Source organism: Sarcophilus harrisii, chromosome 5 (genome assembly GCF_902635505.1).
Source record: "Sarcophilus harrisii chromosome 5, mSarHar1.11, whole genome shotgun sequence".
Taxonomy (NCBI): domain Eukaryota; kingdom Metazoa; phylum Chordata; class Mammalia; order Dasyuromorphia; family Dasyuridae; genus Sarcophilus; species Sarcophilus harrisii.
Genome location: NC_045430.1, coordinates 220,049,654 through 220,061,258, shown reverse-complemented (window position 1 = coordinate 220,061,258; position 11,605 = coordinate 220,049,654). Strand labels below are relative to the sequence as shown.

General features: G+C 39.1%; 1 protein-coding gene across 3 annotated transcripts in view; it reads left to right on the top strand.

Annotated features, from left to right (window-relative positions):
* Positions 1 to 40: 40 nt before the first annotated feature.
* CCNY (cyclin Y) overlaps positions 41 to 11,605 on the top strand; it is a 260,199-nt gene continuing 248,634 nt past the window's right edge. For 2 of the 3 annotated variants that reach the window (XM_012551213.3, XM_012551212.3), the window contains exon 1: positions 725 to 986. In XM_012551213.3, the coding sequence (XP_012406667.1) occupies positions 833 to 986 (154 nt within the window). In that variant the 5' untranslated portion in view covers positions 725 to 832. Of the gene's footprint in view, positions 243 to 724; positions 987 to 11,605 lie in introns of those variants that run through there. The other variant, XM_031939652.1, reaches the window with a different exon arrangement.

Sequence of the window (11,605 nt, the reverse complement as noted above, 5' to 3'; positions counted from 1 at the left end):
GCCCGGCTGCCCGGCGGCTCTGGTTCCCACCCCCTTGAACCGGAACCTTTTGCAAAAGGCAGCTCGGGGCCGCCGCCGCTGCTCCTGCTCCAGCTCCCGCCGCTGCTCCTGCAGCCGCGGCTGCGGACTCGAGCCGGCTCGGGCGGAGGGAGTGCCGAGGCCCCGGGCCGGGCCATGGCTGCGGGCGGGATGACTTAGGCGCCGCCGCCGCTGCAGCCCCACGCGCGCGCGCGTGTGCGAGTGTGAGTGTGCCTGCGTGCATGTGTGTGTGTCTGTGAGTGAGTGAGTGAGAGAGTGTGAGAGAGAGAGAGAGTGAGAGAGAGGCCGGGGTCTTCCTCCCCGACTGCCCCCGAAGCCAGCCAGGACGCGCATTCGTGCAGTAGCCGGTTGGATGAGCCATTGGGGAGAGCTGCGAGCGTGTGCGACCGAGGGGGCAGCCTGGGAAGCCGCCTCCGCCTCCTCTTCCTCCTCTTCCTCCGCCTCCTCCTCCTCTCGGTCCTCCGCCTCCTCCTCCTCCTCCTCCTCCGGCTCCCCGTTGTTGTCTCCTCCTCCGCCGCCCATGGCGAGGCACCGCCGCCGCCGCCGCTGCTGCAGCTGCTGACCCGGGCAGCTGGGCTGCGGCTTGCATCCCCAGCGGCGGGGAGCCAGAACCCCGCGCCCCCTCTTCCCTCCCCCACCCTCTCCCTCTCCCCGTCCCCAACCCCTTCCCCCCCCCCTCATCCCTTCCCTCCTCTGCCCCCGCCCCGTTCCCCTGCACCCTTATCCCTAGGGGGGTTGGGGAAGTGGTAGAAGGAGAAAGCAAGGGGAGGAGGAATTGGGGAGGCCAGAGAAGATGGGGAACACTACGTCTTGCTGTGTGTCGTCCAGCCCCAAGCTCAGGAGAAATGCCCACTCCCGGCTGGAGTCCTATCGGCCCGATACCGAGCTGAGCCGGGAGGACACAGGCTGCAACCTGCAACACATCAGCGACCGAGAGAACATCGATGGTGAGTATTAGATGGGGAAGGAGAAGTGTGTGTGTTGTGTTGTGTTGTGATGTGTTGTGTTGTGTATTGTATATGTGGCGTGGTGTGGGTGCGCTCCTGACTCTGTCCCCTGGAAAGGGGGTCAAGAACTCCTAGTGGGCAGTTGTGGAGAGTGATTACAAGAAGGGGGGACCTCCCCCCCTCCCCTTTTGGCCTTTCTTCCCGCCCCTTCGAACTTCTCTCCCGTGTCTCTAGAGAGAGATCCGAAATCTTAAAGATTAAGCTAAGGATGGATATCGCTCCCAACATCCCTTTCTTTCTGGTTTTTGGTTCCTGGTCCCAACTGTTTGACAACTCTGCATCCTCTTGTTCATCCTTTTTGATTCCCGCCCCCCTCATATTAATTCTTTGTTTCACCCCCTCTCCTCGGCTAAATCCCTTGTTTTAACTGTTTCTAGTGGGAAGAGTTGTGTTTATACATTGGAAATGGGTGTTCTGGGTTTCCGGGGGAGCTCTCTGATGGGTGTTTTGAAGTTTGTGCCAGTGAGTGGCAGAAAAAAAAAACTTTACTGACCTGATACCCTCGTTGAACAGTCCTATTTTTAGACAGTCTTGATGCTGCCTTAGAGTGGTCAGAATGGACGGGCTGTGGGCATCGGTGACAGCGACCCCGCCGTCTTTTTCAGGGATGAAACAAGGGAGAGCTGTCAAATCTTAGAGATGTCAGTTTTTGCCTTTTTTTTTTTTTTTTTTTAAATCCTTGAGTAACTACAATATATTTTTGGGGGGGAAGGGGTGAATGAAGGTGCTGGAAAAATGAATATGTTCTGAGTGAAATCATTTCTGTTACTCCAAAGTAATGTATAAACGTTGGGTTAGCTGATTTGGTAGCCAACTCCCATTTTGGAATTGTAGTTACTGCAAACTGCCTTGCAGTTAGACTACAGTTGGGCTCTTGGTGTGTTGTACTCTTCAAACTAAGAAGACACTGAAAATGAACTGCACTTGCCAACCTTCCTGACCTGGTTTCATGTTAGTTGCTGGATTCCCTCCTCATCCCCCCTCCCATCCTCCCCGCCTCCCAAATGTGGTAAATGCTTTTTAAAAAATGCAGCAAAACCTTTCTCTTCAGCCAGTACATATCAGAAGTACAAATTAGATACCGTTTTTTGGGAAGCTTTTTTGGGAATATTAGGAGATTAGGAGAAGGATTTGGATTAAATTAGACAATGATTTTATTCAGAATAATATCATAGGAAAATATTATCTGTTTGTGGAATTGTGACTAGTTTGGCACACTGTTTTGATTTGCAGTGAAGAAGTTGGAGGAAATAATGCCCTGATTGTTGCCCCCTCTTAATGATTAACCATTGGCTTTATTCTTTGTATCATTGCTAGCCCTGACTTTTTTTTTTTTAGCAGGGGAGCTAAAAAAGTAAGAGGTTAGTTTGCCCTTTTGGTTCAGGAGTGATTTAATACAAATTTTAAGTAAAAATATTTCAGAAAATTTGTAACCAGAAATTTCTTGATTATTTGGTTTTGCCAAGAATTTTCTATTTGATTGGCCCTGTTAACTGTTCTATACAAGTTCCTTGTGTTTGAATGAATGAAAGTACTGATGAAGCAAAAGTGTGTACTTTCTCAGTTGTAATAATCCAATTCCTGTCTGTTTGAGAATGGAGCATTGACTCAAGTGTTAGACAGTGGAAAACCCAATTTAAGCAGCACAAAAGAAAATATTATTTTCCTATCACGTGGTGAGACTGACATAATCTAATTCTTAGAAGTGGTAACTTTCTTCAGTTCTGTAGACTATACCTTGATTTTAAGATTTCAGTCTTGACTTCCCTTGACCTTGGTTGTATATGTATTGGAGTTGAAACACACACGGGTACACATACACATACATACTGTTTCCAAATTTATGAGATTGTTGTAGAAGACCATTATCCAACCTCTTACACTTGGCTATAATTCCATATTTGGAAACAATTTCTTTTTTGCAATTCATGTGAATTTACATTTTGTAGAGGTTTCTAATCTTAAATGACAGATTTACCTAAACAAATACACGGAGGAGTCTGATTTCTTAGAAGCTGATTATGTAGAGATAACTATAATAAGAAAACAGGAAAAAAAGTAATTGTAACCAGCTCTTTGGTGCAACAGCCTGGAAGGATTTTGTGGGAACAATATAACAGTCTCATATGTTTTTTTTTTTCTTTTGCTAGAGTTGGGGTTTCAGTTGTTAAGTCTCCTGGAGTTGGGTAGGTGGAGGGGGATGAGAGGGAAAGACTATTTGGAAGTATCTGGATTTTGTTTTTGTGAGTTTGGGATAATTTGAACGATAGTAAGTAAGGTAGATTATAGAAAGTTTTATTGTTTCAAGGGGAAAGGCAGACTGGGGTGGGAGCAGTTTGGCAGCAAGCTTTTCCTTATTGATAGCATCACTGCAGTACTGTATAATTCCTGGCTGAAACTCTTTGGATGATGCCATTCTAATCCCAGAAATGCTAATTCACTACTTAAACAATGTTCTGTCATTCTCCCAAAATCTGATTCAGTGAGTGATACTTCCAGGATTTACTCATTCCATTGAGCTCTTCCCAAGCTTTCAAGGCTGCCTGCCCCTTCCTCAGAGGTGGAGGTTAGTAGTTAAGACCACTGGTTTGTTTGGATTGGGTTAGAGTTTGGCCTGACTCCTGAATTCAACTGTGGCAAACACTTTTCAAAGTCAGAAGCTGATGAGTTAACACTTTTGAATTCCACCAGTAGTCAACAGAAGTAGCCAGGCAATAACATTTTTCTTTTAGCAGTAGCAAAAACTGCTTTCTTAAAGCAAATACTGCTATTCAGAGTATATGAGTTTTGGGATTTGTGTGACGGGAAATGAGAAATTCAGAAAAGTTTGGGGAATAAATACCTAACGAATGCTCTAGGTCAGTTCTCTGTGGTGTATAGTAAACACATACCCATGTATCATTTTTAGTATATTGTATAGAACTCTGCAGCCAGCAGAGACCTTGTCTGCTATATTAAATATGTTTCTTGTGGTGTCCCCAACAGTGTTCCTTTCATTTGTCTGTTTAATATGTACTAATATTCATGATGATTCTCATAGGACAGCTACTTATATTGAAGTTAAAAAAAAATTCCCCCCACAAACTGCTGGTGTGCTTGAATTTTTCATAATTCTCCTTTCAAAGAGAAGGATACCTTTCTGGTTATTATAATAATGACAACAACTTGCATTCAAGTAGTGCTTCTTTCTTTATAATTGTCTTTAAATTTTAAAATCTTGTTATATGTTTGAACTAACCTCCTGAGACAGAGCAAGTATTTTTTCTTTCTTTCTTATTTTGCAGATGAGATACAAAGAAGGCTTTGAATGACATTTAATAGAATTCTTAAAGCTAGAAGGGACCTTCGAGGTCATCTAATTCAATTTGTTTAATTTTACAGATTTGGAAACTGAGACTCAGAATAGTGGTGAATCATATATCTATTTAATGTCAGGGCCAAAGCTAGGAAGAGGGGATGTCTTAACTCCTGATTAAATGCTCTTTCTAGCATATCCCCAGGGTGATGCAGCTAGTTAGTGGGAGATGAGGTATTAAAACTTAGCCCTCTTGGCTTCCTGCCTTCTGCTCTTTAGACCATGCTGTCATGCTGGAAGTATGTCTTGGCTTGCAGTTCAGCATTATCTTTTTGACTGAATATTTGCAAGGCAGTTGGGCTATTGGAGAGAGGGCTGGCCAGGGGAGTCAGGAAAACTGGATTCAAATTCTATTTAGGACTCACACTAGTTATGTTATTAAGGGGCATGTTATTAAGCCCCTCAGAAGCCTGAGAAACTCTCTAAGACCATTAATGGCAGATCAATTGCCCATCTCCCTTAGTAGAGGTTGGAGATAGAAGGGCCTTTAGGGGGAAGAACAAGTAGGTCTGTTTGACTGGAATTTCCATACTGATGAAATGATAGGTATGGAGATATATGTATATGTACATACATATATGGATATGTATCTATATGTATTTAATACTGTATGTGTGGATGGATCCATATAAACTCTTGAAGGATATAGATGTCCACAGAAGGCAAAATAATAGCTTAAATCTTTTTTTTCTTCCCAAGGACTAAAGACTTAGGAGAAAATTAAAAACTGGAGAAATTCTAAGACAAACCCTTTATCAAGGTTTCTTAAACTTTTTCCAGTTTTTGCTTGAGAATTTTTTTTGAATCTTGTTTTTCTTTTTCTTTTTTTAATTGAAGTTTTTTTTTTTTCAAAGCATATGCAAGGATAATTTTTTTCGCCATTGATCCTTGCAAAACCTTGTGTTCAATTTCTCCACCTTCTCTCTCCTAGATGGCAAGTAATACAATATATGTTAAACATGGTAAAGATATATGTAAATCCAATATAGGCATACATATTTATACAGTTATCTTGCTGCACATTACTTGAGAATTTTTATGCAATCTCAGGTACATAGATATATAAAGTAGGCATAAAAATCAAACATTTACTGATAATAAATCATAATTTCACCACCCCCACATTAAGTTATGAAACCCATAATGGGGTTGTGAACCACAGTTTTAAGAAGATGGGCTTTTTGCCTTCCTAAAAGGAGTCTTCTGATAGCTAAATGTACTCTGTTGTAAAATTTGGAGGGGAGGAAAGAAGAAAAGACGCGCTTATTTTATGTTTTTTATAAAATTTATGTTTTTAGTGCTGTTTGCCTAAAAAAAAAAAAAAACTTGCTGGAAAATTTTGAAGCCTAGTTGCTAGAAGTTGAATGTACTTCCTGATGATGTCTCAAAACAGCAAGTAGTATGAACCTCTATCTTAGGAAGAGATTCAATATATTTAACTTGCTGCAAAAGGAATGGAGGCTTCTTTCTGAGTTCTAATGGCACACGGGGCTGAGCTGAGAGTCAGGAGACCTGGACTCTAAAGACTTCTAATGCCCCCTTCCCCATCTTCCACCCCAATAAACAGCCCTGTGGAATTGGACAAATTACCTGATCTTTCTGCTTGTGTATCCTCATCTTTTAAAAGAAACTGGATGTCCTCTAAGATCCATAGCTCTAAAATAATTGGTAATTGTTGTAAGTGTAAGTGTTGGATTTCCTTATGTTCTTGCGATTCCATTCAGTCCCATCTCATGCTCAGTTATGTTACCATGAATTTCATAAAATGTTAGAATAAGAAATAGAGAACAGGAACCTTCCATTTGTTGCTTGAATGGGGCCTGGTCATGGTGTTTGTAGTCTCAGTTGTAGCTGTGGCCGTGTCTTTGGGATATGCTTTTATTGCACAAATGCTTAGTGAGGCTCTATTATGTGAAAGATTCTATGGAGGATCTGGAGGAATAAACCTGGCCAGCTGTTCAGATTAATAACTAGAAGACTTTAAATACTTGAGCATGTTCCAGCCAAAACAGATACAAGAACTATATGAACATAAGCATAAAATACTTTTTAACATAAATAACTCAGGTCTAAGTAACTAAACTAATATTTATTGTTCATGGGTAGGTAAAGCCAATATAATTTTTAAAATGACACTTTTATTTAACTAATTTATGTATTCAGTGTCATCCCAATTAAATTACTAAAAAATTATTTTACTGAGTTAGAAGAAATAATAACAAAGTTCATCTGGAACAATAAAAGTTGGGAACTTCAAAGAAACCAAGGGAAAAAAGATGTAGAGGAAGTAGATTCAACATCAGATCTTAAACTAAAGGAGAGCATTGTTGAAATGTAAAAAAAGACGATTTTGATTATTTTAAATTAAAATTTTCTTGTGTAAATAAAACCTATGTGGCCAAGAATGGAAGGAAGGCAGAAAATTGGAGGGAAAACTTTCAGACAGGATGGTGTGAAATAATGAACCGGTTGATTTAGAAAAACATGGAAAGACTCGGATTTATGAAGGAAGATGCTCTCTGTCTTCAGAGAAATAGCAGATAAGAACTATGTATAGTATAGTCTTACATATATGTGTATGAGTATATATGTGTGTGTTTATATATGGGTGTGTGTGTGTGTGTGTGTGTGTGTGTGTGTATCTCCATGCTTAATTATAGCCTTATTTGGAGGAAAAGGGGAAGAAAGAAGTATAAAAAAAAATAAAGTAAAAAAGTTCAAAACAGTAAAGAAAAATCAACAAGGAAGCAAAGAAAAGCTGGGCAGCTTTGAAAATAATGTGTAGTATTTATTATATATTTCTTCAAAGGGATACCTATTGTTTTATAATGAATCCTTATCTGCTGTGTACGTTTTTTTTTTTTCTCATTTTATATTTAAGTTTAAAATTTTTAAAATTGCAAAAAAAAATATCAACCAACCAACCAACCAAATAAAAACTAAATGATTCTTTGGTGAATATGACTCTTAGGCTTAGCTTCCCTTCCTTTTTTATTGGGTGGTGAGGTAACATAGAGAGATTCCCTTCTAGAGACTGAGCTATCATAGACTGACTGCCTTCGCCAAGGGACATTCTCTCCTCACCTCTGCTTTGGGGAATCTATGGTTTACTTTGAGGTTGAGCTCAAGTGCAGCTTAAGGGACAACACCTTTTCCTACTTCTCTTGCAGCTAGGATTCTCCTCTCTCTTCCAAATGACTTTATATATGTATTTTTTTGTTTTATCTGTATGTATTCAGGCTATTTTCATCTAGAATGTAAGTAAGTAGGCATGGACACACACACACACACTCTCTCTCTCTCTCTCTCTCTCTCTCTCTGTCTCTCTGTCTCTCTGTCTCTCTCCCTCCCTCCGTCTCTGTGTCTCTGTCTGTCTCTCTCTCACTTTCTCTCTCTCTCTGTCTCTGTCTCTCTCTCCTCTTTTCTTCCCTCCTTCTCCCTCTTCTTTTTTCTCTACCCTCCTTCCTCCTATCTTTCCCTTTCCCTTCCTTTCCCACCTCTTCTTCCTCTTTCTTCTTTCCTTCTTTCCCCCTTGTCCCCTCTCTCCCCAGGATGCTGCTTGGTTTATAAGTGCTTGCCAAATTGAGTTGAATTAAAAGTATATGGAAAATGTGATAAATCCAGATGAGTCCAAGACCCCTGCTACTTCCTGGAATAGTTTTGGGTCTTGTCTTACAGCAATAATTTAAGTTCTTTATGCAGGATCTCTGAATCTATAATAATGACTGTGTCATAGGGCATTAAAGGGGAGAGCTTCAGGTGGGAAGCCACTTGGAACTTGGTTCTTACACGTCAGTTGGAAAGGTAACAGTTAAGATTGTGTTCTGAAAATGAAACCAAAGAGAGGCTTGAGAGTGCAAACAAAAAGTGATTTGCAGGAAACCCATGGAAATTGAAACCATCAAGTCTAGCCCTGCAAGAGTGAATATGTAAAAATGTCAATTTGGGGGCATCTGTATGTGAAAAGGCAGATTCCTTTTTGGTGGGGCTATAGAATTGCCTTTATTTATTTATTTTTTAATCCTAAGTACCTGTTGTTATGTTAGAGTAAATTATCACTCTCAATTCAAATCAGGTCCCTATGGCCTCTCTATCCAGTATCTCTAATAAATCTCTGTTGAACTCTTTTTATGGAATGTCAGTCTTGTGTTAACTTTTCAGTGCTTCGTGGGCAGACTTTAACTATGGACTATTTTTCAAAGTGATTTATTGGCTAAAGGGATATTGGTAGTTTATTTTTCATAAGGTAGTCCTGTAGGCCTAACTGAAAGTCTTAGATTCTAAGAGTACAATATCTTGGATATAAGGATCACAGATAGTAAATGAATTGGAGTCCAGGGGTATGTCCATAGAATCCATTCCCTTGAGACAATGTATGACCTCAGGCTTGTTATATTGGACAATTTCTATTTAGAGATTTTTGCTTTCCAGTTTAAGTTGGGACTTAGTGTTCTTACCAGGGTCTTCATCCAGCCTTTGTGGTGAGCAAGTTTTCTAGTATTGGATTTATTCAGTTTACTCTTTTCTTACTAGGAGGAGTGTAGGTTGAGTCATTTTGTGGACTGCTCCAACGTCTGACACCTTTCTACCAAAGTGATCTGACCTGACTTAATTTTGGGGAGAATTTAACCAAAAGAATGGAATGCTGGGAGCCAATTGGGGAAGTAGAAATGTAAATTTCACATATCCTTTTCTTCCAAATCCCCAAGTTTTATTTTTTTATTGAACAGTAATGTCGTTTCTTCTCCTCCCATTTTAATTGCATTGGAAGAAAAAAAAGGAAGGAAATCCCTTACAATACATATTCATAGTTGAGCAAAATAAATTCCCTCATTGTTTGTGTTAAAAAAAGATACATCTCATTCTGTGCTCTGAATCTAGTACCTCTTTGTTAGGAGGTGGATAGTTTAGCTCATCATTGGTCCTCCGAAATCATGGATGATCATTGAATAGATTATAGGTTTTATAGCTTTTAACGTTTTTTACAGCGTTATTCATATTGTATAAATTATTCTGGCTCTTCTGATGTCATTCTTCATCAGTTTATAAGTCTTAACAGTTATTTGTTTTTATGATGTTGATGTTTTGGTATAAATTTTTCTTTTGGTTCTGCTCATTTCTCTTTGCATCAATTCAAACTAGTCTTTTTGTTTGTTCTTGAAATCATCTACTTCCTTATTTCTCACAGTACAGTGCTCTATCACATTCATATGACAGCTTATTCAGCTATTCCTTAATTGTTAAACATTCTCTTAATTCCCAATTTTTTTAGAAACCACAAAAATTGCTGCTATAAATATTTTTGCACACATAGGGCCTTTTCCTCTTTTTTAAATATCTTTTAGATATAGGACTAGAGTGGTATAGCTGGATCAAAAAGTATTTATATATTGTCAGTAAATTTTTAGAATTTAAAGTTTAATTGATTTTAATGAACAAATCTTTTTTTCATCTTTTGTTCAACACTTCTTGGCACGAAGATTATTTCAGTTTTTAGGTTAACAGGAAAGGAAAAAAAGTCTATTTGGCCAGGAAGGGATGGCTTAACCTTAACTGTAAAATATGTCATGGTGAACTTACTTTTACCTTAAAAATCTGATTTTTTTTACTAGTAGGTCAAGGAATTCATTCTTGTTCTACTTCAATCCAGGAGTCCCACACGAGTTTAAAAATATAAGCAGTCTGGGTGAGTCCCAGGCTATACTTAAACTTTTTTTTAATTAAATTTTTTTTTTATTGTTGGTTTCATTTTTGTGTTGTTAGATTTCTGAAGGGGGTGGGAGGAAGCTTTCACTTATTGTACTGTCTAATCAGTTTGGAATGCTGTGTAATTTATCTCATCCAAGGCTGTCTCAGTTTTAGTATAGCCAGACATTTTCCCACAGATGTAGCCCCTCCTGGTTGTTGGTTTAAAATTTTTTTTTCCCTAGGTAGAGAGACTTCTCTAAACCTTGAGTAATTGAGGGAAGGCTCCAACTCCAGTAAGTTTTTGATACATATTATCTTAGTTCCACAAGTTAGAAAACCTTGGTAATTTTTAACCCAATATGCACACAGATGAAAATTGCGGTTGTATTAAAATAGCATGTTGATTTATGTGTATTGTTAAATATCAGTTACATTTCACTATCTATCTAGAAAATAAAATCACTTCATTTGTTTAGAGTAAGAGGAGAAAAAATCTTCAAATGTTCAAATTTACAAACGTTTCAAATTTTGTTATTGTTATTTGAACCTAACAATTCATGGGTGTAGGGAACTTCTGGTGTGGAAATGCCTGTCAGTGATGGAGATTTGTCCATATATACATAACTTATAGCTTTGGAAGTTTATCTGGCACTGGATTATATGGTTAATAGAGAGAGGCATTGGAACTAGACGTCTTTGAATTTGAATCCAGAATTCAAACTGTCTCAGGAAGAAAAACTAGAATTCTCATTCTGGATCTTTCAAAGGGGTGTTTTAAGTAGAGATAGGAAAATAAAGAAAGTTGCTACCAGCACTGCTGAGCTGTTTGTGTTGCATGTTTCCAAAGTAACAGCATGGAACTATGCAACCAAAGCAGGGCTGAGTTTGTGAGTAATCGATCCCTTCATTCATTGTCAATGGAGGTATAAGGGAGCTCCTTGGAATTTCTCCCTCTACTTTGTAAGCCACGACACCAGTAACTGTATTCTTGGCAGTTTCAGTGTTTGCACTTCTGAGGCAGCTACATCCAGGTTTTTAAAAGAATAGATTCCTGAATGACAAATCAACGTTAGTATTCAATAAAATTAGTGTTAGCTTAAAAAAGATTTTTTTTAAGGGGTAAAGTAGAGATTGTGAGGTTTGATTGGTAGTCTTCCTGGTGCCATTTCTTTTGGGAGGTACTCCTCAATCCAGATCAGATTCATATTAATAGGAGAAACAGAGAAAAAAAAAATAATTCACCTCTCCAGCTTGCTGCTTCCATTTTGGACAAGGGTCATTCATCTTTCAGCTCATTGGAAGAAAAGAGTTATTTAAAGTCAGGTCCAGGGTGGATTTGTCAGTCTCCCATTCTGAAAATAGGTAGCTTCCCTAGCGTTACTCCTATTAGTAAGTTTTTGCCTGGAAAGTTTCTGTCCAGCAAATATGGGAGCAGGGTCATTCTAGGAATGGAATAAATCCAAGCCAATGTAAAATCTGTTTTCTTCCAAAATCTAAAGATTAAGGCCAATCTGTA